Genomic DNA, 25453 nt, shown 5'->3' on the forward strand with positions numbered 1-25453 from the left:
TTCAACCTGCGCTGTTATGATCGTCGAAAAGAATTATTGTATAACCCTTACAACGCACCACAGCACAAATATCCTTCTATTACAATAACTCTACCAAATACAATAGAAGTGCTGGACCTCTCTGAAAATTACATTCATAATGAATGAAAAAGGGACCGTATGTTGAAGTAAGAGCCGAAAACTTACAACAGCTTTATATTCAAAACACCAATGCCCCCTTGTGTTAAGTAGTTGATTTTCCGTTCTTGGAAACACTCGATTTATCTGCAAACAGTTTTGAAAATATCCATTCTGAAATGTTTCAAGAAATCTCAGACAGTTGTATGCAGTAAAAATTCACCTTACTTTTCCAAACAATTTGATTGTTAAAGGTTTGTTTAAAAATCTGAAATATCTAACAAAACTTGATATTTTGAAGAACAGTTTGACTTCTTTACGAAGGTCTCTATTTAAAGACCAAAAGAAATCTTTAAAGGAAATCGATCTTGACGACAACATGCTTTCTGTCCTTCCAAATTCTCTAATGGATTTAGAAGGGCTATGCATATTCTCTGTCCGGTACAATTTGATTTCAAAATGATCAACACAAATTCAATGCTATGAAAAATATTTCAATTTATTTAGAAGGAAATCCGATTTCTTGCGCATGCTTTAACATTCAGTCTTTGAAATGGATGAAAGATCATCAGAACATGTTTCCTGATCGCTTCAACGTTCTCTGTATAGAGAGTAAAAACCCTATTGTTGAAATATTTGACGACCAAACATGGCAAAAATTCGAACAAGACTGTCAGTCAAAGGAATGGCTTACATTTTCTGCTGTATTGCTAGTTTTGACAATGTTAACATTTGCCATCATAGTCGCTATTAAAAGATACCGTGTCTATTTAGAATACGTAATTCTCAGGCTAAAAAACAAATGGAAAGGTATACCTTTACGCAAATCTGACAATAATTTTCTGTATGATGTTTATGTATCATATAGAGACCTGGACTATTTGTGGGTCACAAAAACATTATATCCATATTAGAAAGTTTAAACGTAAAACCATGTTTTGATGAAGATATTTATGGAGGCCGTACTATACCAGAAGGGATTGTAAATCGTAATAACGAGTGCAGGAAAGTAATGTTTGTCGTAAGTGAGAGCTTTTTGGACATAGGACAATCTTCCATTGAGGTTCGAACAGCAATTACCCATGCTGTTCACAACCAATTTCAAGGATACATTGTTGTTTTGATAAAAGATGGATTTCCTCTTGAAAGGCTTCCAGGCGAACTGAAAAACATATGGTGGTGCATTGAATACTTTGGATGGTCAGAGGAGGAACATAACGAAGTTATACTTAAGAAACTGACCGATATATTCAAACCTGAGTGAACAGGTGTGTTGATCAGTGCCCGATAGTGAGAGTACAGCAATACAGTAACTTCAATAACTTTATTTATAATGGATTGCCTGAATAACATACCGAATACAGAAAAATATTTGTCCCCGTTTTATCCCATCCCCTACCGCCTTCGTTGTCAGCGGACGAATTTAAGACTGACGATTTCTTTTTAAATTACTGTACTAATTAGAATGAGTACCCATTACAAAACTGTGTTTGGGCGATTTGAAATCTAGGCAAAATGTAGAAAGGCTAAAACACACAGGGCAAAAATAACCCTGTTTACATGTACATTATCATTTATAGCAAATCATCTGTCGTGTTTTCTGGTAACCTCTTGAATAAGGTTTGTTCTATGTTCTACACTTGTTTTTTAGTGGTCAGCATCATTGTTTGTATGAGTAGAAATTGTATTTAGGTCTTTATTTAATAAAAAACAAAGACCAAACTATATGGAATTGTTTTATTCATATTGAAAACGTAGCTATTAATGGCAAATGGTCAGATGGAAAGACTTCGCTCGGTGGCAAATTTAATCTCATTTCTTCTTCTCAAAGAAAGTCCAAAACTGAAATGACGTCCAACCCGTGTCTCTGAGAGCTATCCGGTTGACCCTTATAAAATATGTAGTCCAAACAACAACAGAAATCCGCGTCCAGTTTGGTTATCATAGGTTCATCTCCCTAAAATATATTACAGCAGTGTATTATCATCTATATGAGGATTTTCGAAAGAAATTCTTGATGTGTTTTTTTTTTTAAATAAGCACCCTTTGATAAAGCGGTTAGTCACGAGCTGGTTTTTTTTAATTAAAACTTTAGTTATATAATAGATAGTTCTAAAATATGATAATTCCAAATCCGCATTATGCAAAAAATAAATAGAGGTGAATGATGTCGATTTTTGTAACTAAATGTAAAATTATACATCTCTTATTTATCAAAATTAACATTTAATTTAACTAAAGCAATAGAGAGTCTGAAAATAATATTTATATATAACTGCATATTTTTTTCATCTTGAATAAAACATAAAATCCTGCCTTCTTGGATACTTGGCAGTGGGAATGCATTAAATGAAATATTTTGGTTTTGGGAATATATATATATATATATATATATATATATATATATATATATATATATATATATATATATATATATATATATATATATATATATAATTTATATATATATATATACTTAAATAAATAAAACAGAATGCGACAGTCCAAATTAAATAAATTGTTTACTGTTAGAGCTTTCAGCCATGTCGGCTCTTCAGAGAGTTACACTGTCTGAAGAGCCGACATGGCTGAAAGCGCTAACAGTAAACAATTTATTTATTTTGGACTGTCGCATTCTGTTTTATTTATTTAAGTATTTTTTGCTGTACCAAGGCTTTATTTATCTATATATATATATATATAAATATATATATATATATATATATATATATATATATATATATATATATATATATATATATATATATATATATATATATATATATATATAATCCAAAAAGAGTGAAAGGTGATATCACACAGTATAAATAATCAAAAAAGAAAAAGAAAATGAACAGTTCCAAAGTTTCCCTTCACTAGCGCTTTCTGGATATTAACATCTTTCTTCAGGTGAACGTACATAACATGTATAAATTATACATATATAATTGTTGATTCAGGGTTATATCTGTTAGTTTGCCACATTGTGCAGTCAGGTTGCTCACAAACAAGTAACCACTGAGTGCCACATAGACATATGCATGATTGTACTAGAACTTGAGAGTTGGAATAGTATAGAAATACCACAACAAATATATTATACTAATACTGTACCAATATTGTCTTATATGCACTTTTGAAAATTAGTTCATCGCCTTCCAATCCATTTAAAAATTTCTGAAGGGTTGCCATCTTTATCATCGATATAAAAAAACCCACATAAACAAGTAAATATCCTATATGGTCAATGAGTCTTAACAATGTTTCTTCTTTTTGAAAAATTCAAGGAAAGCATAATTTGGTTGTCATTATAGGAAAAGGAAAAAAAAACTTTCCGAACCGTGATATGGTTTTCTGCTTGAATTTTCTTCTTGTTTTCGTCCCCAATGTTACCGCTTACAATGAGTTCGTATGCTGCCTCACATGATTCTGTGTTGAAATCTCCACACAGAATTGTTATGAAGCATCGTTTTTGAAAGTGGGGGGGGGGGGCAGACTCATCCAAAATATCTTGACAAGCAAAAAAAAGAAAAAAGAAAAAAAAAAGGAAATTGGAAATTTCAACTTTTCCAAAATCTTAAAAATCCTAATCGGGGGGGGGGGGGGGCTGAGTTACATACTCGAAAAAAGTGGGGGGGGGGGCAACTCCATGATAATTCATTTTTTTATATGCTACGTGCCTGCTGCGGCTACCAAGCAACAAAATGCCTTAAAAGAAGAGGACAACCTTTTCAAAAACGGGTATGATTCTTTTAAAAAGCATTAACTTATCAGGAAAGATGTACAAGAGTTGCATAGGATTCTAAGGGTGCCTGTTTGTCTAATATTCTAACCTGAATACAGCGCACATCCGAAATGTGAGCACTTTCCCACACGACATGCGTATTGCAGACGACAATGGTTCTACCGGAAGCCACGTGTTCAAGCAAACTGAGTAAGGCGACATCACATCGGTCGATATGACGAGAGAAGTGGTTTGCTTCCTCTTGGTCTTCCGATAAAAGCTATTGTTTAAACAAAATAAATATAGTAACACTTCAACATAGGAAGAATAATAACGTACATATCCATTCATATATTTCAAGTTAAGAACAAAACTATTGATTCGTTAAACTTAAAAGGTATACTGTGGAATGTACATAGGAGAAAATCGTTGTAGCGTTCCTGGGTACCACTTACCCGAGAACCTACGTGTATCACAAGGAACGTATATACATACAAGCATATATTTAATATTTATAAAAAGTTTTCTGAACTCCTACCAACGAATTTACGTCCCAACGAACCTGGAAAATTTTGGCTACCCATGATCACTGCCCCCCCCCCCACGCATGTAAATGAATCCACACTTATTATATCGTTTGTTCACACGTTAAGATGAATGTGTAAAACAGATTTTAGAATACGTTAGTAAATATATGAATGCACCTTAAACGCAATTTCTCCAAGTCTAAAGCAACATTATCCTTAAGAGTAAACTTAGACGTGTAGTAAAATGTGACACATCGTTCGCCATTCTTGTCAAATGTTCTTTTGGAATAGACTCCATCATACCCCAATCTATTGAAAAGAACTTACATAAAAATCTAACATTGCGCAGTTTTTCTCTCCTAACAATGCATTAACTTCATAAAAATACTTCATATCTAATAGCATCTATCTTATCGAACATTAACCACTGGTCATACATTATATTTTTTATCTTACGTTTACAAATCATAAAATAATCAGGATTTGGGAATATTTTTCATGCCATGAAATTCATTTTTTAGCGTTTCATTTAAATGTCAAGATTGCGAACATTGAAGAAAAAATGGAAAATAATCAGTCCCGCTGCATCCGCGGGAATATAACAAGACAAGACGTACATGTAAAAGACATGAATACAATGAAACCTGAGTTACATGTTGAGTGAAAGGTGTATAAAATAGATCTACAATGATTCAATAGGTTGCTATGATATGTATGTTACTTTTGCATTTCCGGATTTAGTGTATCTTGGTAGTATCCGGGTCCTACTTCCTGTAAACATATTACGTCACAATTGGAATACCGAAGTTCTTCTAGCAGACTTTTATGGCGAGCATCGATGTGTAGATGGGTGGGGTCTCTATAGTGGTACGTCGTTTGCTGTATATGGCAGTCAGCCAAAACATTGTAGCTCATCAATGAAAACGTCCGCTCTGGTGTGACATCATCAATATCTGACGTGCTCACTTCTTTCCTTTTTGCAAAGCTTGGTGGCGCCTTCTCCCTGCTCATGGCAATTTTCTATATTGCGTTATGTATTAAGAGATAAACATATTCTATTGTAATACATATAACAGCAATAAAATGTACTCATTTCATTCAAATATTTCTTTGACATACAAAAAACAAACACTTTAGTTTCATTATTTCCAAAGAGGCGAAATCTGGATAGAATGTATTAAATCCAAAACATCCTTATGAAACATAATAGTTCAAGTAGGGTATTTTTCAACTTTTTAAAACAAAGACTACTTGTCAATTTAGATATAACATCATATGCTTTACAGAGATGGGGTAAATGTAATATGCAATGGTCATTAGGTGTAATTAATTACAAATTCTGATGAAATTAATTGAAAGTGACGTGTAATTGACAAGACTTTTAAATTACATGTAATTGTAATTTAATTAGTAACTTTCAATTTTTATTCAAAAAAAATGTATATGTGCTACCGGCTTGTATTCAATAAATTTATTTTCTCAAACTTAATTTGTAATTCTATTGATTGCAACTGCAAAGTGATTGTAATTTATTGAAAATCCCTGTAATGGTAATGGTGATTTAATTGAAGGTTTTAAGCAAGTTGTTGTAATTTCACTGATTACTTTCCAATGTAATTAACCCCATCCACAATGCCTTTTAATTCATAAACTGTATTTCATTTTTTCAAAGAGATGATTCATTTTCATTATGATTAAGAAAATCTTAATCTTCGTGTAAAATTTGAAGAAATTGTTTTCTAATGTTTCAAAATTTTTTTTGGCAACTATAACTCAGAAAAAGGTCATTTACCTAATGTTTCCCCCTGAAAGTGAAAAGAAATCACTACAATCAATGATAAATTGTGTACATACAATAGACGAATTTGCATTATCGTAAGTTTCCCCCTGTATTTGCTATTTATAGGAACCTTAACAAGCAAGATCAAGGTATTTATAATGAGCTAGATTTCTGTACCATTAAAACAATTACATGTACATGAGTCGTGCAAGTCTTATATAAAATTATCTAAATTTAATTGAATATGTAACCATGCAGTTCCAATACCTAAACCTGCTTTGAACTGCTCTAAACAATATAATCTGGCCTATCATCCGGGATATACTATAGATAGAGATTAATCTCCACATCTTAAGCTTACTTAGTCGCCATATTCAAAGTTAAATACATGTAGGTACATCAACCATGCAAGTTTGAATACGTAAAGTTGTTATATAAATAAAGATATAATACATGTATCTACTTTGAATGCTCCAAAAAAAAAAACAACCTTAAACCTCTTTAATCAAAATCAATCTCTGTATATGAAGATTCCTTATATACAAGGTTATGTTTCTAGACGATCTATGCATCCAGCATGGACAATACAAGGTCCGGGGTAACGTAGAATAATGACCCCCGTAGAATAATGACTCCTCGTCATTATTCTATGCAGGAAAATGACCCCCCCCCCCCCGGTCATTAATTATTCTACGAAGAAAAATGACCCTTTTGCCTGAAGAATAAGACTTAGTGTCATTTTCATAAAGATGAGCACACTCTACATGAAGAAAAGTGACCCGTGTAGAATAATGACCCCCTTATAGTTATTTTTTTTTTATTATTTGTGAAATAGTCTTTACAATATTGTAATTTTTACTGCAGTTTACAGAAAATAACAGAAATTATAATTCATATTCAAATAAACTTAAAGTGGAAAAAGGGGTTAACCTTAGAAAATAAAAATCCTTCCATTATAACAAGATACTGACGTATTGCTTCTGGGTATGGTTGTCATCTTAACGATTACATTTACATGTACCTTATTATTACGAGTGACAACACATTAAAATATGTCGAGATACAAGACACTTTAAAACAAAATTCTGTTTATTGGCGATGAATTCGAAAGAGTAGACTCAATATTGTTCATGAATCATACTTGCATTGCGATTTTCCCCTACTACAGTGTACAAACTGTTGGCTATGCAAGTGCATCGCCCAAAATTAATGATGAAACCAAAATTATGAGAAGTTTACTCCACTATAATACTGGCATAATAACCAAGCTGAAGTTAGCGGGCACTTACAGCAGCCAATATGCCAGTAGAAGTTAACGGCCAACAAGGTAAATCGTCATAGTAGTGAGAGTGTTCGAACATAAAATATATTTTCCTTTATCATCGGCATAGTTTAATTAATATCAAGATGATTAATGCATCAAAAGTTTGTATGAACATTCACAACTTTTGATACAGTAAAGATCGTCTGATCAAAATCAAAGGGGGATATAACCCCCTTATATGAGCCCGAACCCCTTCTGAACGCTTTTAGAAGTAATCTTTTCTAATCATAATTGATTATTTTTTATTATCTATTTAAGATTTAATACTGTGAGGTACTCTTCACACATTTGCTCTAAAAGGATAAAGTCTAATCATGATCACAAATACAACATTGCAATAAATGTTTAGAATATCGATGTTCATGCATTACGTAGAAGAAAACATAACTAACGTAAAATGATCACTTTCCCCCAGAAATATAAATAAGTATTCATATTCCTAAGTTACCTGGCTCCTTAGTCTTTTTCCAAAAAATATATGTGTATCATTCTTCGATTGACAATTCATTCACCAATGAATATTGCTTATATTATTTCAACAATTATTCTTTCATTATTATTGTTCGGTAATTATCACACAATATCCTCATTGTGTACGAATTTGTTTGTTTTTTTTTTTTTTTGCATCATTTCCCGCCATATGTCGACGAGAGAAGTGACGTTACTGTTAACAATCAATTTGTTGCAATGTAAGAGTGTTTTGTGTGTGCTTGCTACGGGTATGAAAAGCTATATGCAGTGATTTTTTTTACAAGTTTGGTTTTATATCTTCAAAATCAGTTGAACAGAGTGAACATTCAAGTATTTCAAAGTCGTATCTTGGATACGGGGTAACCAATTTCTATTCTTGTTTATAAGGGGGTGGGGTCATTTTTCTACGGCGGTCATTTTTCTTCATGTTTAACATGAAGAAAAATAACCCCTGGTTCTCTTTTCTTCAGAAAAATCTAATTATTCTTCAACGAAGGGGGGGGGGTCATTATTCTACGTCGAAAAATGATCCCCGGTCATTACTCTACGTGGGGCATTATTCTTCATTACACTGGCGTCCAGCTGATAATCATTGCAGATAATGACTAATTTTTAGGTAAAACATTCATGAGTACATAAACAGTTACTCTTGACATGATAGAAAGTTAATTAAAAGGATTGCTCAAGATTTATAATTAATTCAGTTTTAATACAGATGTTGCATCAAAAGGATTGCTAAAGATTTATTATGAATTCAATTCTAATACAGACGTTGTTTGATTATTTTTCAGGGAGATTCGACCCCCCCCCCCCTTTAGATCCGCGCATGTTTTATCATAAATTATCATGAATCGATACGTATGCATGTTCGCCCCATCTTCGAAGATGACAAACCCTATACATGTGCAAAATTCGATGACGCGTCAAATTATTCGGCTTAATATCATGCTTATGAAATCAGTAGAACAAATTACAGTATATGTTATGTCTGATTACATTTACCTGTATTTGTGTATACAGGTTTGATAAATAAATCATTACTTACATCAGAGGCGAAGTTTGCGAGCGCTCGCCAAAGTTTGTGTTGCAGGTACCTCAGTTATAGCGAACGCCGAGCAGTCGCTCTGTTGAATATGTACCGCTCAAAGATAATCCACAACTCTGACGCCTTGCCTGGCTATATTTATATATAGCATTTACAGCTTTAATCCGATAGATCAATAAGGAAGGTTTACACAAGGGATTGTTTATATAGTATCATAATCCATTATATTCTTCCTCACCCCGTTCGTCCGAATATAAAATAATTATACTCTATAATGATATGAATATGCTGAATCAATCGAAAAATAACAAACTCATGAATATGGATTGCTGCTCGTTAGAACGTAGAACTTACAAAGAGATGACGGCTGTAAACTGTAAAAACAAATCAACATATATTTATTAAATTCATTTAACCAAATACTACTAGACACTTTTAATTTATTATCAACAGAGTCTTTGATATAATTGTCCCTGGAATAATCAGTTTTCCACCGACCGTGTATTTTAATAAGACGACCCGACACATTTTTCTCAGCTGCAGCTGTAGCACCTCCACTTTTAAGACTATGTATCCCGAACGCTTTTGAATCTATTCCGACTTTTTCTATAATGTTTCCATCAGTAATTCTCGAGCTCTTGTATACGATATAGGTTTGTTAATCTTACAAAGCATATATTTTTCAGAAGATTTGTAAAAACACACTGCTCTAAATATATAATCTAGCTCTGAATTGTTTTCGATTTCGGCTAGAAACAAATAATGCTTTATCAACGAAACAGGACACAACTTCTTTGCTATTGTTATTTCATTTCCACGTTTGTATACATCGGTTTTGCTTGTCTCGACACAAATGTTCATATACAAATCTTTGAAAGTTATGTTTTTCACTTTTATGTTAGCAAGCTCATTAAATTTAAGAAAACCTGCAAAACCAAGAAGCAGCATCGCTATTGTTCTCACACTACATAAATCACGGTTTTTCTCTCTGTCTCCAAATAAATCTATGACTTTCTCTAAAATGTCGGAAGAAATTGGTTCCTTCTTCTTCAAAGGTTTTGACAATATTCGTTTTCCTCCACTCTTAAAAAAGTTTTACTTAGTAATCATTTTTTACTTAAAATCATATTGATAAGTAATAGGTAATTACTTAACATTTACTTACAAATTTAAAACAATTACTGAACTTCATTTCAATTACTAAATAAACATATTTTACTTACATTTACTTAATGTGTAGAAATGTTTTACTAAGTAATTCCTTTTTACTGATTATTGTTATGAAAAAAGGGACAATCATTTACTAAAAAGAAAACATGATTTACTAAGTAATTCCTTTACTGATACTAGTTATGATAAGGAACTATCATATACTTAACATGATTTACTAAGTTATTCCTTCACTGATATTTGTTATGATAAAGAACTATCATATACTTAGAGCAAAAAAGGACTTACTATATAAGTATATTATGAGAGAGAGAGAGAGAGAGAGAGAGAGAGAGAGAGAGAGAGAGAGAGAGAGAGAGAGAGAGAGAGAGAGAGAGAGAGAGAGAGAGAGTTTGCACACAGACAGGTTGGGCAATACAATAGGAAATTTGAAAGTGACTAGCTTTTCAGAAATGGCATATATCTCCTTTGCTTTCAAAAAGGTATAATAGTGTCTAAACCGCTTGATGTTGAATCATGAAGATTGAAGAATTTTTCGTAACTATGCTGTTCAGTGTTTGTTTGTACTTTTACTTTTGTTTCAATGTTACGCTACGCGCGCGCTGATTGGTCGATCAATAGATAGCCGCCAAATTTCACATTCGATGCTGCCATGTTGTCTGCTATCACCGAGATGGTAAAATGAATGAAAATAAGGGAATAAGGCAGTGCACAAGGTAAAAGAATGATTGTCAATGGAGTGTTTACTTTTGGAATATCCACGGCTAAACAGAGGACGAATATAAGTGAATGAATCGAGTCTCAACACCCAAGGCCACTGCATCATGCAGTGCATGCACCATCTCGTGCATGATCATGAGCACGTTTTTGAAAAAGTAAGTGAAGTAATGACAATATATTCGTTGAATGGCAGTTTAAACGGTTATTGGAATATAAAACGAAAGACGGTGATCTTTTATAAGAAGTTTAACAGTTTAAGGCCATCCCTATGACAATCAAGCAAAAAGCTCGTTATTGACATCGTTGTGATGCATGAAAAAATAATTTGAATTCAAAATTTATTTAAACAACGCCAAATTTAGATAATTATCATTACATAGTGTACAAGTACATTTTATATGACTTACATTTTCATTACTTAAATAAAAGAATTCATGTTCTACTCACATAGTCAGAGTTAGTATTGCAAATTTGTAGCTATATACTGATATAGATTAATAGATGGAGTAAGTATGATATATGATAGGCTAACTTGTTTTTTTTAGAAACTGCTTTAAATTTGAAAAAAAATGTGCTTATATGAAATCCATTTATCTTCCCAATAGGTGTCTGCCCTGGTGACCGGGTTACACAGACCTAAAGAAAACCTTGCATGAACAACTAACTCATGATCACTGATTTTATGATCAAATGATGCAAACAAAAAAGAGTGAAAACAGAATTTGTGTAAGACTACGTAGAAAAGCATACAAAGAACAGTGCTGTAGTCTGACCATTCCATTTTGGACATTATTGTGATATTCGGCTATTTGTGTGATATTGTTTATGTGTGAAATTAAATCGGAGAGCACATACAGGAGACTGTCATAAAAAAGACATCAAGAATGCCTTAAAGATTGCCGTGATTAATTGTAATATGACCAGTGACCTTGCAGGGCTTAATTGTGAACTATATGGTTTGAACTTCGCTCATTGTGAACTTTTGTCCAAGTCCATCTGTGCATGCATGTTGTGATCAAACTGCATTCAAGTTTATCAATCTGCAGCAACAAATTATCACCGATTGGTTGAGAACTATTTGTCATATTTCATTATGGTTTGTTCATCAATTTTGTGTTTATTTTTGAAATTTATAAAATGTGCAAAATTTAAAGTTAATAATTTTTACTTGTGTCCTTTATCTCTAATTTTGCTGCAACTGTTTAAGTTTAACATCTTTGTTAATCACCAGTAGAAGGTATTTGTAAATTGATTAAAAAGCATGGTACATGTATGAGTAACTCATTATTAAATAATTATAAGTGTTTATTAATTGTTTTATGTTGTAATATCTTAAAGTTGCTATGTTTATCTGTAAGCTTGCGGTAACTGTTTGTCGCAAATTTGCAGCAAACTCTCTGCAAATTTGACGTTGCATTAAAATTTTGTAGAAATTAACGTCATTTTATTAATTAATGGGCCTTATTTTCTGATTTAAGTTGTTAAATATAAAATTATCTGAAATCAATTTAATTTCTTCCTAGGTATATCTATTTTTTCCTTATTTTTATTGTTTTATATGGTTAGGCCTTACTTATATTTCCGTGCATGGTTGATTGTTTTAAATACAATGTACATATAGTTGTGAGTCATTACGTATTTTGCATGCATATCCTGCAAAACGTTTAAAAATGCAATGTTTTGGTTGTTGTGAAGGAAACGAGAGAATTTCCTTTCAAGTGTATATAAAAATGTGAAATACGATTTTTCTATCCATTATTCTTTTTTCAGTAAAGCTTTAAATTGCAATTATTACCGACAGAATTTCTATATACTGTAGCTTTTTTAAAGAACTTTCTTATCTGGAAAATTAATTGCAATGCTTATGATTTCTTGAAGTTTACTGTTTTCTCTCAAGTGCACATTTGTTGTAAATCCAAGCTAGTCAAATTAGCAACCTTGTACACATAACATTTTGTTAGCCAGTTTATTTATGTATGTGTTATGGTATTACAGATTTATTGATTTACATAGTTGTCTGGTGTTTTTTTCCCTAAAATTTTCTTAGTTTACAGTTATCAGCGAGTGCAAGGAAACAGAATTTTAGACGTTCAATTTTTAAAAACAATGTAATATAATATTTGGAGAATAATATGTTTACAACAAGTAAAACACAAATAGGTAAACCATATTGGTATGAAATAAGTAAATTATTTAGATAAAATAAGTATTGCTATTACTAAATTAGAGAATATTTTAAAATAAATGAATTTGATTACTTGAAATGAGAATTATATTGAGTAAATAAATAACAAGTATTTATATACATTTTAGTAATTGCAAAAAAAGGAAATAGTGAGTAATAAATTTGTCTACTACAAGTAATTAAATTACCTATAACAAACCATGTTAGATAAACTAATGAAAATAAATGAATTTGATTACTTGAAATGAGAATTATATTTAGTAAATAAAAAACATATTTATATACATTTTAGTAATTGCAAAAAAGTAAATAGTCTACTACAAGTAATTAAATTACTTATAACAAAATGATTTTGATTACTTAAAATAAGTATTAAATTGAGTAAATAAATAACCAATATGTATATACATTTAAGTAAAAGCAGAAATGATGAGTAAAATAAATCATAAGTAATTGTATTAGTGGTATTTACTAATTAAGATTCCAATTACTAAACGAGATTGCCTTTTACTTGCTATTCTGACTAATTGTATTACTTAATATTTATAGTTTTTCTTAATTCAAATTCTTATTTTAAAAATGTATAGTAAAACTTTTTTTAGAGTGTCCTTCCATTAATTTTTGAATAACACTATCGTCACATGGATGATATAACACACAATGAAGAACATGGTACCACTTTATACTATAAAAGAACGAACACAAAACCGCCTCGGAAACGCCTTGTTGAATTAATCCGCTCAAGAATATAGCTATCACACTTGATCTTGCCGGAAAACTTGTGACTCCTTTTGAAATGCACCACTGATTAAATCGCTTAAAATATGCTTCATACTGCTTTACGGTATCAATACTTTTCGCATTTTTCATAATACTAAATATCGATAAATCCGCCGATTTAAATTGATCTTCTGTTGCCATGTCCTTGATTTCACTCCAAGTGTCACTGAAAATCCGTAAATAAATGTAAACCATAATATATTATATGCACATTTGTTCTGCTGTTTTAATCTTTATCTGAAATCAATTTTTATCACCAATACATTAACAACACATTACATTGACAAAAACGTTTCTTATGCGAAAATACTTGACTTGTCTGACCCTGACTTAAAAAATTGTACTCAACATACTCTTGAACAAAACAATGGTAACGTGTTTTACTTTTATTCCAAATCATCGGCCAAAATAAAGATGACAACCACTTTGGAATGACCAATGTTCCGTGTGCATGGCACAACTGCATATGTTTTAACACTTTACATACAATAACAGGAGGAGGTACTATCCAACAATTTTCTCCAGACCAGTCATATGCAAAAGCATCCACACCTGTTGAACCTGGATTCCAATATTATGAATAAAATCTGGTGACCTTATTATTTTTACAATTTGCGAACACATCAATAGTATACGGACCCCAAATTTTTCCAAAATATCTGAATATATGATCTGATACACTCCAATCATCCTTGTCAAAAATCCTGCTATAACTATCAGCACAATCATTGTAATTTCTTGGTATCTACTGCACTTCTAATAAAATTCCATGTTTTACACATACACCGAAAATACTCATTGCTAGCTGATGCAGCTCATCAACCATACTACCTTTGCATACGATGCGCACTACATTTTGATTGTCAGTAAATAGCTTCACTAATCTTCCACTCAGTTCCTCTGCAAGACTTAATACAATTACTTGTATTGTTTTTAATTCTCTCCAAGTAGAACTCTTGTGTTTCTCAAAATCATCCCACATGTAATGTACAATTTTTTCATTTCTTTCACAAGTAAAACCTGCGCCAGCGTAACAACTTGCATCTTAAAAAATTACAATGAAGCGCATTGAAGTGGTAAAAATTTTCGTTTGAATGGAATATTCTAAACTTTGTATCGGACGTCAATTGTTACATAGGACACGTCCATTTATTTTATAACAAGGAAAACAGTATTCGTAACAATGCTTTCTGAACCGCTCATCTTCTAAACAACACAAGCAGGGCTGCGGACCGAAATGTCGACAAAAGCTGAATCCCGATATTTTCTCTGTATATGTTTTCCACGCCCCGCGCATATCCCAGTCCCTTCAAAAAGCTGCGAACACAGCAACAAAAGCAGAAGATCGAAGAAGACGAAAAACTTAGCCTACCCCTCTAAATCGAAAAACTAAAACATGTGCATATATGTTATAAAAAAAAATTGTCTTTATTTGCAATACAGTACATGTAACAGGAAGTTCAAAACACAAAGTTACTAAAAATATTCTTATTTTGAACAATATCTCTGTTTCTGAACATAGTTGGAAAGAAAGGAAGAAAAGAAAGAAAGAAAGAAAGTTTGTGCTATTTCCAAAGGATGGTTTTAATGCAATAATCTTACCTACTATGGAAGACAACCTTCTCGCAGATATGCTACTTTTGTTATCCAATATATTTGTCAAAATATCTTTGATATCCTTAATTTTTCAACAGGAACCTCCAACGTACCATTTTCCATATTCCAAAGAAATTCTAACCACACGATGCTTTTTGTAGGTTCAAGAACTGACTTTTCAGTATTTAGAACAGAACCTGATTTTTGTAAAATTTCTTCTATTAAGGTGGCAGGGGCAGTTTTTTTGATACAATTCACTGTAGCCAAGGGACGCATGTCTTCGGAACTCTGTAACTAGAATTTCCTCTGTTCCCTTTCATCACAAATACCTTTTATTTACTCTTTATAAGGCCAATTACCAATTTCTGAAGAAAGTTACTTGTCAAAACCTGTAAAATTCTCTACATACTGGGTTTTATGAGATTTTTCATATTTTCATGATTTTTCAGCTTTTTAGACCTCCCCCAGCTAATTCCCTGCAGAGGGTTGACCTTCTGTACCGCGTGCATGTTGCACTATCACATGTAAAAAACTTACCGGTGTATAGTTTACAATGTCCCATCCACCTACTTTTCGTGTTATTTTACCTCCCGTCTGTAACTTGCAATTTCACTGTGTAAAGTCAACACAACAGTCATAGCCGCAGGTTTCGCATTTTACTTCTGATTCACATGTACCAAACATAAGGGGCCTACATATTGCATATCAATTTCAACAAGAGACACCCCTCTAACTAATGATAATCATTAAAAATTATTTCATGAATTTTAGCAACACTCATAAGCCTTCAAGTACAGCAACTCTCAATTGTCGGGTACTTTATTCGAAACTGTCCCTTGCTACCTAAGTCTGATGCAGACTTGCATGTTTTAAAATCACCACACACCCAACCATCATCCAAATACATTATCACTGGTATGCCACATGATCTCCAGTACTTCACTAACACTCCAACTATTTTTGTAAAAACATAACCTGCTGACGACAGCCCAAATGGTAAAACTTTAAATTCAAAAAACCTTGTTTTTTCACCTTATTTCCACGATTTTCAAACCCCAAATATATGATGATATCCGGATTTTAAATCACACTTTATCATGTACTTATTTTTCTTTGCATATTGGAATGCTTCATTCATCCCCTCGAACTTAACTTTTTGCTTCTCAACAAATTGATTGACATGTCGTAAATCTAACACCAACCTTTTCTTACCTGTAGCATTAACTGAAACAGTAAGTGGAATAACATCGTATATACTATCTTCAAATACTTCATGAATGCAACCAGAGGACAAAAGATCATCAATAGCTGTATAAATAAAATCACTATGAATAAGAGCTGACCTGTTATTTTTTAAGACCGCTTTTTGAGGCGATTGAATGAATGGTATTACATAACCGAACTCTATTGTATTTTTCACAAACACATTAGCGGACGTGTCTTTCCAAAATATACACAGCTTTTTAATCGAGATTTTACAGAAATAATTGTATCTGCATTAAGCTCATATTCATAAGAATTGCTTACACAAACATTATCACTATACTCAACTTGATCTCCTCTACTGCTTGCTACTTGAGCATGTTGAGGTCGATGCGACCGCGGGGTTAACGTTAGGCGCTGGCACTTGTTGTCCTCTGGAGAAGGGGCAATCCCTGACGTTGTGTCCGCTCTGTCGACAAAAGAAGCACTTTCGGTCATAGAATACTTGCTGTCCTGATGCATAATCGCTTGGTTTAGTGGTTTTGAACTTCCTGGAGCAAACGTTTGGCTGAAGTCACGAAAAAAGTCATTGGCAGAAAATGCATTTTGTCTGCGAGCCTGACCAGTGTAAGAATATGGTTTTCCACGATAATTTCGCTTGCAGACAGTGCGATTAACAGCACCCCGTAACTTTATCGCATCGTCGTTATTGTCGGCCAATGGATCGTCTAAATACTCGTTCACAGTGTCCCACCCGTGTCTGTCCGCTATTTTTAGAATTTTGTTACGTTGACGCAATTCAGCAATTTCCTTATCAATAATCGCTTCTGCTTTTCCCAAGTAGTTATGCGCTATCAAAATCTTCAATTCACTCAACCTCTCCAATCTCTCGGCATTAAATGGGTGCTGTATTCTGTGTCCTTCATGTTTGACAGTGGCGTCGGAAGCAAATTGAAAGTGGGGGGAGGGGGGGGGGGGCTAGACTAATCCTCAGAAATCTTGACAAAACCCAAATCCCAAAACCATGAAAATCCTAATCCGTGGGGGGGGGGGGGGGGGGGGGGATACCTATAGTTTCAAAAAAATTTCTTACCTACCAAAATTTTCCTTCCCAAATCATGAAATTCCTATTCCGTGGGGGGGGGGGGGGGGTTCCTATAACTCCAAGTTCTCAATATTTCAATATGTTTTCAATTAAGGTCAATTAAGATCAATTATGTTCACTGCGAGTAAAAGTGGGGTGCTGAAGCCCCTATTATGCTGCTACATGTATGTGCCTAATGGTTAGGTTTAACTTTGCAAAAAAAAGTGGGGGGCTAAGCCTCCCCCTAACCCCCCCAACCCCCCGGTTCCGACGCCTATGCTTGCAGTCAAACTGACCGCCTTTTGCCGATTCCTCGTGTTCCTCGCACCTGTTCGCGCGGTTTTCACTTGGCTGAGATTTTAACTGCTTCATAATGGAACTAACAAAAACTTCGTTTTGCTGTTGTTAAGCTTTTAGCAAAGAACAATTAAACAAAGACACAGCATCGTCATTCGAAAGTTGCTCACCGCTAGCCTCGCCTAATAAAACATCATCAGACATATGTATGTCCGGATCCGAACTTGCATTACTGGTAGCCATTACTCCTTCACCACGTCCTAACGAGCGGTAAAATGACCACAAAACCCGCGCAATTACTATTTATATCCCAATGTCACGTGACCTAAAAACACACAGATCCACCCCTTATACCACACAGCTCACACAGAAATATACCAAAAACGAACATAATTTTAAATAGTTAATTGCTACAAGCATACATTACACAGAAACTGAAAAAATTTTAAGATGAAAAATAATATACGATAAACGACAGACAGCAATAGGTTACCGATCGGACAGACAGTTATTTTATATGACCTAAGACAAATAATACATGTTCACTAAATGGTTATTTTGTCAACCCCCCCCCCCACACACTTTTTATAAAAGCTTTAACCCTGCCCCATAGGCAGTAAAATTCACAAACTGAGAAATGGGCATTATGTACATTATATCAATGCATTTTGATTATTTCCTACGATTGTGAAGGTAAAGAGGGAAATATATATATTTGAACTACATGTATATTGCTATATTGTCTAAGCCCTGAACCCCTGACGTAAGGGTTATTGACGTAATAACAATGCATTTCGTTTTCTTTGTATATATATAGGAGAAGAGGAAAAGATTTTCTATGATTTAACCAGTTTCACTTTATGGCCATATTGGCCACCACGTGCACAATAGGGCTTGAACCCCTGACCCACGGTCCATTGATTCCACAATTTAGCTCGAGGGGTTCATTGACATTATAATCATGCATTCTGATTTATGGGCAATGTATTTCACAATTTAGATAAATGACCCCATGGACATCATAACATGACATGAATTTAGTTTTTCTCAAATATTTTTGAGAGTAAAAAAGAATAATTTAAAGATTAAATACTCTTTATCAATGAACACATCCTAAAGCTTGAACCCATAACCGCTGATTTTCACAATTTTGGTGGAGGGCTTAAAAATTTATTATTATTATTTTTAGCATATTTGATCCCGCCATTGAGGCCTTGGGGTGGCAAAGTAATAGATTTTACAATTTAGATTAAGAGGTTATTGCTAAAAATGGTAACAATTGGCATTGTAGTTTTTAGAAGAAATTAAACGTGTAAAATTTACAACGGACGATGCACAACGCACGACGACGAACGACGACCAATTGCAATGGGTCACCTGAGTGACCCAGATGACCTAGAATGGAATGAACAAATATTAATACGAGACTTGTTTAAAAAGTTTTGGCGGCAGTTAAGTAGTTATAAGCATCATTTGATAGACTAACGTGGTAGTGCGCATTTTTAAAAAAAATTATTACATACTTAATTTGCTTAATACTTGTTACTGTCATTGATCGATTCAATGTATTTGAAATGTTTCAAACTGTAAATTCGATTTATATCAGGAATATTGAGAGGGAGAGATGGAGAGAGAGGGATTATCAAAATGATTACAAATGCCATATTATCCTCTTTTTCCAATGAAGAAAAGCAATATTTGAGCATTTAAAGAAAATAAACTAAATGACCTTTAATAAGATTTAGATTCTGGGTAACCTTATTCTTAAATCAAAGTACTGAAGTTTAAAATCAACGATATGTTTTTTTGCAAGGAAAGTAGTTTCTTATCTTTATTTGAATTACGTACAAATTAATTATATGAATTCTCAGACTTTTCCGACAAGAATTTTGATAAAATCCCATATGAATCATGTTGTGATAGGTAAAGATAGAATTAATTCCAACAAACTATGTAAGTTATCGAAATATTTCTGAAAAATTGTATGGATCCAAGCAATATTGAACTCTAGTCTCGTTCAACCCAACGCTCAGCTGTCGTCGCTAATCTCCGACAAGCAAGAGAGACTCTCTGCTTGTCGTAGATTTACGGAGACAGCCGAGCGTTGGGTTGAACAAGACTTTATTGAACTCTGGCGTAGGAATAGATACAACTACAAACAATATCTAAATTGTTCGTATTATTTCAAATCTGACTATTTTCAAGGTATTAGTAATAAGTTTCTTGAAAGGCAATGCTTCAGCATATATTACATCGAATTTATCAATTATTTTCAAGAACTAAGTCGTGACAACGGCGATGATTTGTGCTGAGGTAAAAACACTGTTTCACTTCCGGTTTGCCAGGGTAACTGCATAGATGAGTTGATTAAAATCAACTCCCAAAAATCATGTATAGCACGTATTTATAAGTGATAATTTGTCTCTCTCAAAACTCAAATATGTCAACAAGTAACCTTTACCAGTCGTGCAAATTGTTCCTCAACTAAAATGAATCTATACACATCAAAACTAATATTGTGCAGTAAGAGTAAGTTGCTATGCAATAATAACCAAAATAGAATAAACGAAGCGCAATTTATGGTATATAAAACAATGTGTTATCAATGAAAGTATAATAAATACATGTATTTCATTTTCAAACCGGGATGAATTGAATGAAAACTTAATTTGCGTGTATTTTTAGTAGGCGATTCTTTTCTTTGAAGATATTAATATAATTCCTTGAAAAGTATGTTTATAATGTTGAAATGTTCTACAAAAAAGTAGAAAATGTGCATTATCAATGCTTCCTTTAAGACAAACGCAAAACATCAAACGCTGACAAAAAAAAACCCGGACACGTCTACAATAAGTATCCTAAACTGAAACAAAAATGTAGACGTTTTACGTCATACATTCCATTACAAAGGCACCATTAACATTGTTTGCGTCAGACGACCATCGCCTGAAAGACGTATGAGAATTAACAGATTATCTTAAACGTCAGTTAAAACAAGCAAAGTGTATTTTTAATACTTCTATTGATAAGAAGCATCCACATATTAAAACAAAAATGTTAATAGCAGTCATGGAATACATTTTTGCAATAGTTGTTCTAACAAAAAGCATTTACGTTATTGTTTTAGCGCCAAGTACTTTGGCAGTTCATTCGAGTTTTTATACTATTTTTATGAAACAGTTTGGTTTTAAAGATGAACTTAAGCATTTCAAAGCTAAAAGCCGGCACGAGGCATCGTCTTATAAACGTCAGAATCTTCTCGCCTGTTTGCAGCACCTAGATAACAAAGCCGAACAATGAGGTTGGTTTTTATTTCAGCGATATGTGTTGGTTTTATTTGGGCGAAGGCAGATTCTTTGCGTCTTACTGACAACAACAACAAGACAACAACATTACAGGAAAACAAAACACCGGATTGTTACGAAATAAGCTTCCTACGACAGATGATTAACCAAGAGACCGTTATCCGCCTCGCTTTGGTCAAGAATGTCCATGCTTTGGTAAATGACATTAGCATTTTGAAAGAAAGTTTTGCGGCAAGTGAAACAAAAATATCAGAACTACAGCGGACGGTTGATGCATTAAACATTCAGGTTAATTCTCTTCAGCAGGAAAATGGCCAGCTAAAGAAAAGTAGCCTAATCAGTCAGGCCAAGAGCATGGAGCTGGAAACGAAATTTCAGAACGTTAGTGACAACGTTAGTGCTCTGCACGGACAGCTGAACGTCATTCAAAAAGAATCAGACGACAAAAGACAGGAAATGTTTAACAAAACAAACGCTGCTCTCGATGATATCAAAATAGAAGTGCGATACCTCTCGGTCACCTTGTTGGATTTCAAGGAACGCACGGAAATTGAAAATGAATCGAGAGACAAGAAATACTCTGAACTTGAACGCCATTCGAACACATCAATTGAAAGTTTGAAAGTTAAAAATTCTTTAACAAAGGAGTTTGGTAATCTTAAATCATTTGTACAGAATCTACAGGACTCCCAAACAGAAATAACAGGTATTTACAGAAATAACAGGTATTTACATGCATCTATGTTTTAAAAATTTATCTCATGGCTATTTAAGGTGACCGCCAAAGTTAATTGAAAATTCTTTCTTTGTTTCAATTGTTTTTATTTTATTTATTTTAATGTTGATACTTATATAATAATTAAATCACCAAAGATTTTCAATTCCAATGTCAATGCCTTGATTAAAAAAAATCAAAGGTTGTTTTCGTTTCGTTCCTCCTGCGAAGCGAAATCAATGCGTCGTCATTGAATCATCGGGCTTAAAATAAAAAACAACACAACTGATTTTCCTTCGTGCTTTTTACAATGCATGTACATGTAGTGTTGTAGGAACCTCTGGTTTCACAAATTATCATAGGTCATTTATTTTACATCACATAAAAGACAAACTTGTTATAGTAAATAAATCTATACTTGAATGTTTTAATGTTTCAATACAAAATCATGTATTAGATTACAATGTATAATTATTATGTTTCCAGAAAACCTCAACAGAACAGTTGCAAAGTTTGATACACAGTTCACACTGTCTGAACATACACAGCAGAAGTTCTCATCCGCTCTAGCGTCTTTGGAAACGGCTCAAACAAAGTTGTCAAAATCAACCGATGGTGAGATACACAGTAAAACACGCTTATAACGAAGTGCCAGGGGCGGGCGACTTTGTTATAAACGTAATTCGTTATATCCGTCAAATTTACATCAAGTAATAAAGTTTCAGGGAATGAAAACCACTTTGCTCTAAGCGTCAATTAATTATAAGCGTGTTCGCTATAACCGTGTTTTACTATATTTACTTTTAAACAAATCTTGTTATTTCTTTATTTACATTATTTTTCTGTGTTTTTGTCTTTGATAATACTACGAATTGATTTTGTAATGTATAAACACTATGCCGGATAATCATGCCAATGCGTAAGTGGCATTTTTGCACCCGCTTAAGATGCATTTTCGTAAAAATCCATATATACCAAAATAAAAGACCATTGTGTAGAGAGTATATTACAACTTTTGTTTTCAGAGTGATTTACTATACATGTAAGATATTTACCTTTATAAATTTATTTCCCATCGGAAACAAAAAATTCCCGTTGAAGAAATAAATATAGATATTGAAAATCCAATAAAAACACCATAGCAATTATATTTCCTATAGGAGAAAAATAATTCGTGCAGAAATTTGATTCAGCCAGATAGTTTTCCTATAAGCAATTAAGATTTCCTATCGGATTTCAAAACCCTATCGAAGTTTTGTTCAAATCCTATTAAATTTGAATTCCAATGGGGAGTCTTTCATTCAGGTAGGAAATTACAAATAGCCGATAGGATATTTGTTTTTTCTAAGGGCAAAAAGTTTTGTTATTCTATTAATGTGCATTTCATCCATAAGTGATAATGTTCGAAATAGACCATTACTGCATATAGCATTACTCCACGCATATTCATGAAAAAATTAACCTCTATCTGCTCGAAACTGAACCACCTGAGCCCTTCATCTTTGTACAGTAAAACATCACATAACAAATTGGTATGTTGCACTCTGCCACTTTTGTGACTTTATTATTTAACCAAATTTGGTTTGAAATAATCAGGAAAATGACAATAGATGATTATACATGTATAACAATAATTAATAAGTTCATAAAATTAATCATAAAATTATGAGTATTTGATTCTTTATGCCATAATATTTCACAACTAAAATAATTCATAACTCCCATTACTGATGTAATCGATGATGTGATTGATCAGATAATTTATGCAAAACATAATTCTTGTGGTCTGAAAGCGCTATGCTTAATAATATAAAAAAGAAAAATTACGTGTACAACGATTTTTCTTTTTTATATACATGTTCATGGAAAAGGAAGGTGAAGGGGTGGAGGTGGTTTACAGATCTGAAAATTTTCAATGCTAAGCTATCGGCGTCCTGAAAGAAAGTGAGAACCCACGCTATTAAAATGACGCTCCCAAGATTTTACCGCGAAATAAATTCATTGGTTACATCCGGCGAAATTGATTTTGTGTCCATATATGAAGATGCTGTATAACTTTGACAATACCGCAGGAAAGATAACTCTCCCGAACTTAACAGAAATTTTCAATATACATAAAATATTTTAAGAAATCTTAAAAAATATAATATAAAAATACTTTAAAATTCTCAAAATTCACAATATTTAACCTAAAATTACGTTTTGAGATTTTTTTGGAAAGGTAAAATTATTAAAATCGTTTGCAGGATTCAAACTCATGACTCACGGATTCGTAGTAAAACCTCTAAGCCACCGGGCTACGCTGTTAGGTGATGATTTTGGAAACAAACCTATTTATAAGCTATTTATAAAATCACACATTCTTTTGTTTATTTTGATATATATTATGTCACAACATGAAGGCGTCCCATACCACCTTAAAGGTAATAAAGAAAATTAAAGGTAATGTATCTTACCTAAAAGGTGAGATACATTAATAAAATAGGTGGTTATAAACTCCTTTAGCAATGGCCAATAATCTACCAACTGTTCTGCATTAATTAAGTTATCCAGACTTCTCGAACCTTTTTATTTGTTTAGATGTTTTATTAGACTTGAAAACAATTCTCCGTAAAATATCAAACATTTAAAAAACACTAGAAACATTCTCTATAATCTTTTCAGCAGTGGGTATAATAAAAAAATGAATTTGAACGTGAACTCACTCTGCAAACTAAAGGATAGTTAAAGACAGCAAAGCTAATGTGATTTTATTGATATTTATGGGCAGCAATTTACGTTGAATTAATGGAAAATTACACCCTCAATGATGCATACCGAATGCGTATTTTGATTTACAAATCAATATATAAAATGTGTTATTAGAATATTGCATTTTAATGAACATTTAATTTTGTGAATCAACTTAACAACGAAATCAAAGAAAATCGGTATTAAACAAATATTGTTAACATAACAGAATATAAAGCAATTTGTTTATTGTAGATAAGAGTAACCACCATGCGTTTACAGCGGGTATGTCATCAAGTAACAATGGTTGGACAGGAGACACCCTAGTGTTCCCCGCAGTAATCTACAGTGAAGGAACAGGCTACAACCCTAGTACTGGTATCTTTACAGCGCCCACAGCGGGGACATATGTGTTCTATGTCTCTGTTCAGTCTGCCAATCAAAAATACATCTATTTAGACATAGTTATGAATGGATACAGTAAGGTCAAGGCCATGGCTTGGTATGGTAGTGGGAGCAGCATTTCCATTTACCAGACCGGAACCAACCTGGTTATCTTACATCTACAGACCGGTGACAGAGTGTGGGTCAAACGGTCCGCTGGTACCGGTTACCAAAGTAATTTTATTCCCATTACAACGTTCTCTGGATTTAAACTTAACTAGATGTGATAATTATAC

The 25453-nt window shown here is 33.1% G+C and overlaps 1 protein-coding gene across 3 annotated transcripts in view; it reads left to right on the plus strand.

The window, feature by feature from the left end:
- Positions 1-25453, plus strand: part of LOC117692238 (putative leucine-rich repeat-containing protein DDB_G0290503) — a 1014555-nt gene extending 989102 nt beyond the window's left edge. For all 3 annotated transcript variants that reach the window (XM_066071030.1, XM_066071033.1, XM_066071031.1), the window contains 2 exons: positions 22530-22658; positions 25029-25453. In XM_066071030.1, the coding sequence (XP_065927102.1) occupies positions 22530-22658; positions 25029-25438 (539 nt within the window). In that variant the 3' untranslated portion in view covers positions 25439-25453. The remainder of the gene's footprint in view (positions 1-22529; positions 22659-25028) is intronic.

The sequence above is a fragment of the Magallana gigas genome, chromosome 9, assembly GCF_963853765.1.
Source record: "Magallana gigas chromosome 9, xbMagGiga1.1, whole genome shotgun sequence".
NCBI lineage: Eukaryota > Metazoa > Mollusca > Bivalvia > Ostreida > Ostreidae > Magallana > Magallana gigas.